The 1385-nt window shown below is 56.7% G+C and overlaps 1 protein-coding gene across 1 annotated transcript in view; it reads left to right on the forward strand.

Annotated features, from left to right (window-relative positions):
• The window catches only part of MAN1C1 (mannosidase, alpha, class 1C, member 1), a 169919-nt gene that overhangs the window by 162389 nt on the left and 6145 nt on the right, over positions 1 to 1385 (forward strand). Inside the window, exon 9 of the mRNA XM_008572164.1 lies at positions 434 to 653. Within this exon, the coding sequence (XP_008570386.1) occupies positions 434 to 653 (220 nt within the window). The remainder of the gene's footprint in view (positions 1 to 433; positions 654 to 1385) is intronic.

Consider the following 1385-nt stretch of genomic DNA (forward strand, 5'->3'; position numbering starts at 1 on the left):
AGAGGGACCCTCTTCCCATAAAGATGCACATCCTACAGAAAGACTGCGCACAATTTTAGGGGCACTGTGGACCCCTGAAGCCCATACACAGGCCAACTGGGCTTCGGGTTAAGATGACCTAACAGGATATGATGGAGATGATAACCATCTTAAAAGATTTCTTAAATGTTTTTTCAAACATAGACGAGGTAAAAGGCTTTGCGAGAGACCTGCCCTGGGGAGCTGCCTCGCATGCACGCCTCCCTGCAGGCTCAGGTCTGGCCGGTAGGGGACCGCAGCCATCAGAGATCAGCAGGCCTCTTGTGCCTGGGACGGGGCTCGGCAGAGCTGCACTCGCTGCCGTCTCCAAAATGCTCATTTTCCGTCCTTTCCTCTCCCTTCTCTGTGCCCTCCCATGCCCCTTTCCCCTGCCCAACTCCCACCTTGCTCCCAGGCAATAGAGACCTACTTGCTGAATGTCTCTCCGGGGGGGCTGACCTACATTGCTGAGTGGCGAGGGGGGATTCTGGACCACAAGATGGGGCACCTGGCCTGTTTCTCCGGGGGCATGATCGCCCTCGGTGCTGAGGACGCCGAGGAAGAAAAGAGGGCCCACTACCAGGAGCTTGCAGCCCAGATCACCAAGACGTGCCACGAGTCATACGCCCGCTCAGGTAACCCTGCAAGGGGAAGGGGCAGCAGCAGAGACTGAGGCTAGACACCAGGAAGAACTGAAAGACCAGCAGAGTAGCAGCGAGTGAAGGGCACACGGTCTTAGGGAAGCCTCCCCATGGAAGTTATGGGGAATGTGAGTGAGGGATGTGCTCTTCAGGCACTGAGATTGCATCCTAAACTAAAGGGGAAATAGTGGCGATGTACTTCGTGTGTGCCAGGTGCTACGCGGCACTTGACACCCACCATCATCACTGAACCTCACAACACAGATGAGGAAACTGAGGCTCAGAGATGACTTGGCCAAGGTTCCATGAGAGGATCACAGGGCAGAGGGTCCTCTAGTCCCTGAGGCAGAAACGTTGGCTTCCTGAGCCTAGCAAAGTCCCTTCCCCTGAGTCCCCTACCCTCAAACATCCCACTGCCTTTCCCCCCAGCATCCCTGCCTACAGGGGTCTCGCAACCTCCTGGTACCTCTTGTTTAGCCACCCTCTCTGACCCAAGACCAGCAGAAAGCTCAAGAGCTTCTTGATCATCCCATCCGGCACTCACCACAGAATTGTCAGAAGTCACGGGGGAGAGCACGTGCCCAGCTCCTTGTTTTACACACAGGGGAACTGCGACAGGAGGGCGGTGACTTGGCCACAGTCATGCTGCACTGCGCATGAGTAGCTGAACCGGGCCTGGAACACCCCCCCCAAGCTTCTCCCCACCCCCCCTTCTGATTCCCGGCT

The sequence above is a fragment of the Galeopterus variegatus genome, unplaced genomic scaffold (genome assembly GCF_000696425.1).
Source record: "Galeopterus variegatus unplaced genomic scaffold, G_variegatus-3.0.2 Scaffold761, whole genome shotgun sequence".
In the NCBI taxonomy this organism is placed as follows: Eukaryota; Metazoa; Chordata; class Mammalia; order Dermoptera; family Cynocephalidae; genus Galeopterus; species Galeopterus variegatus.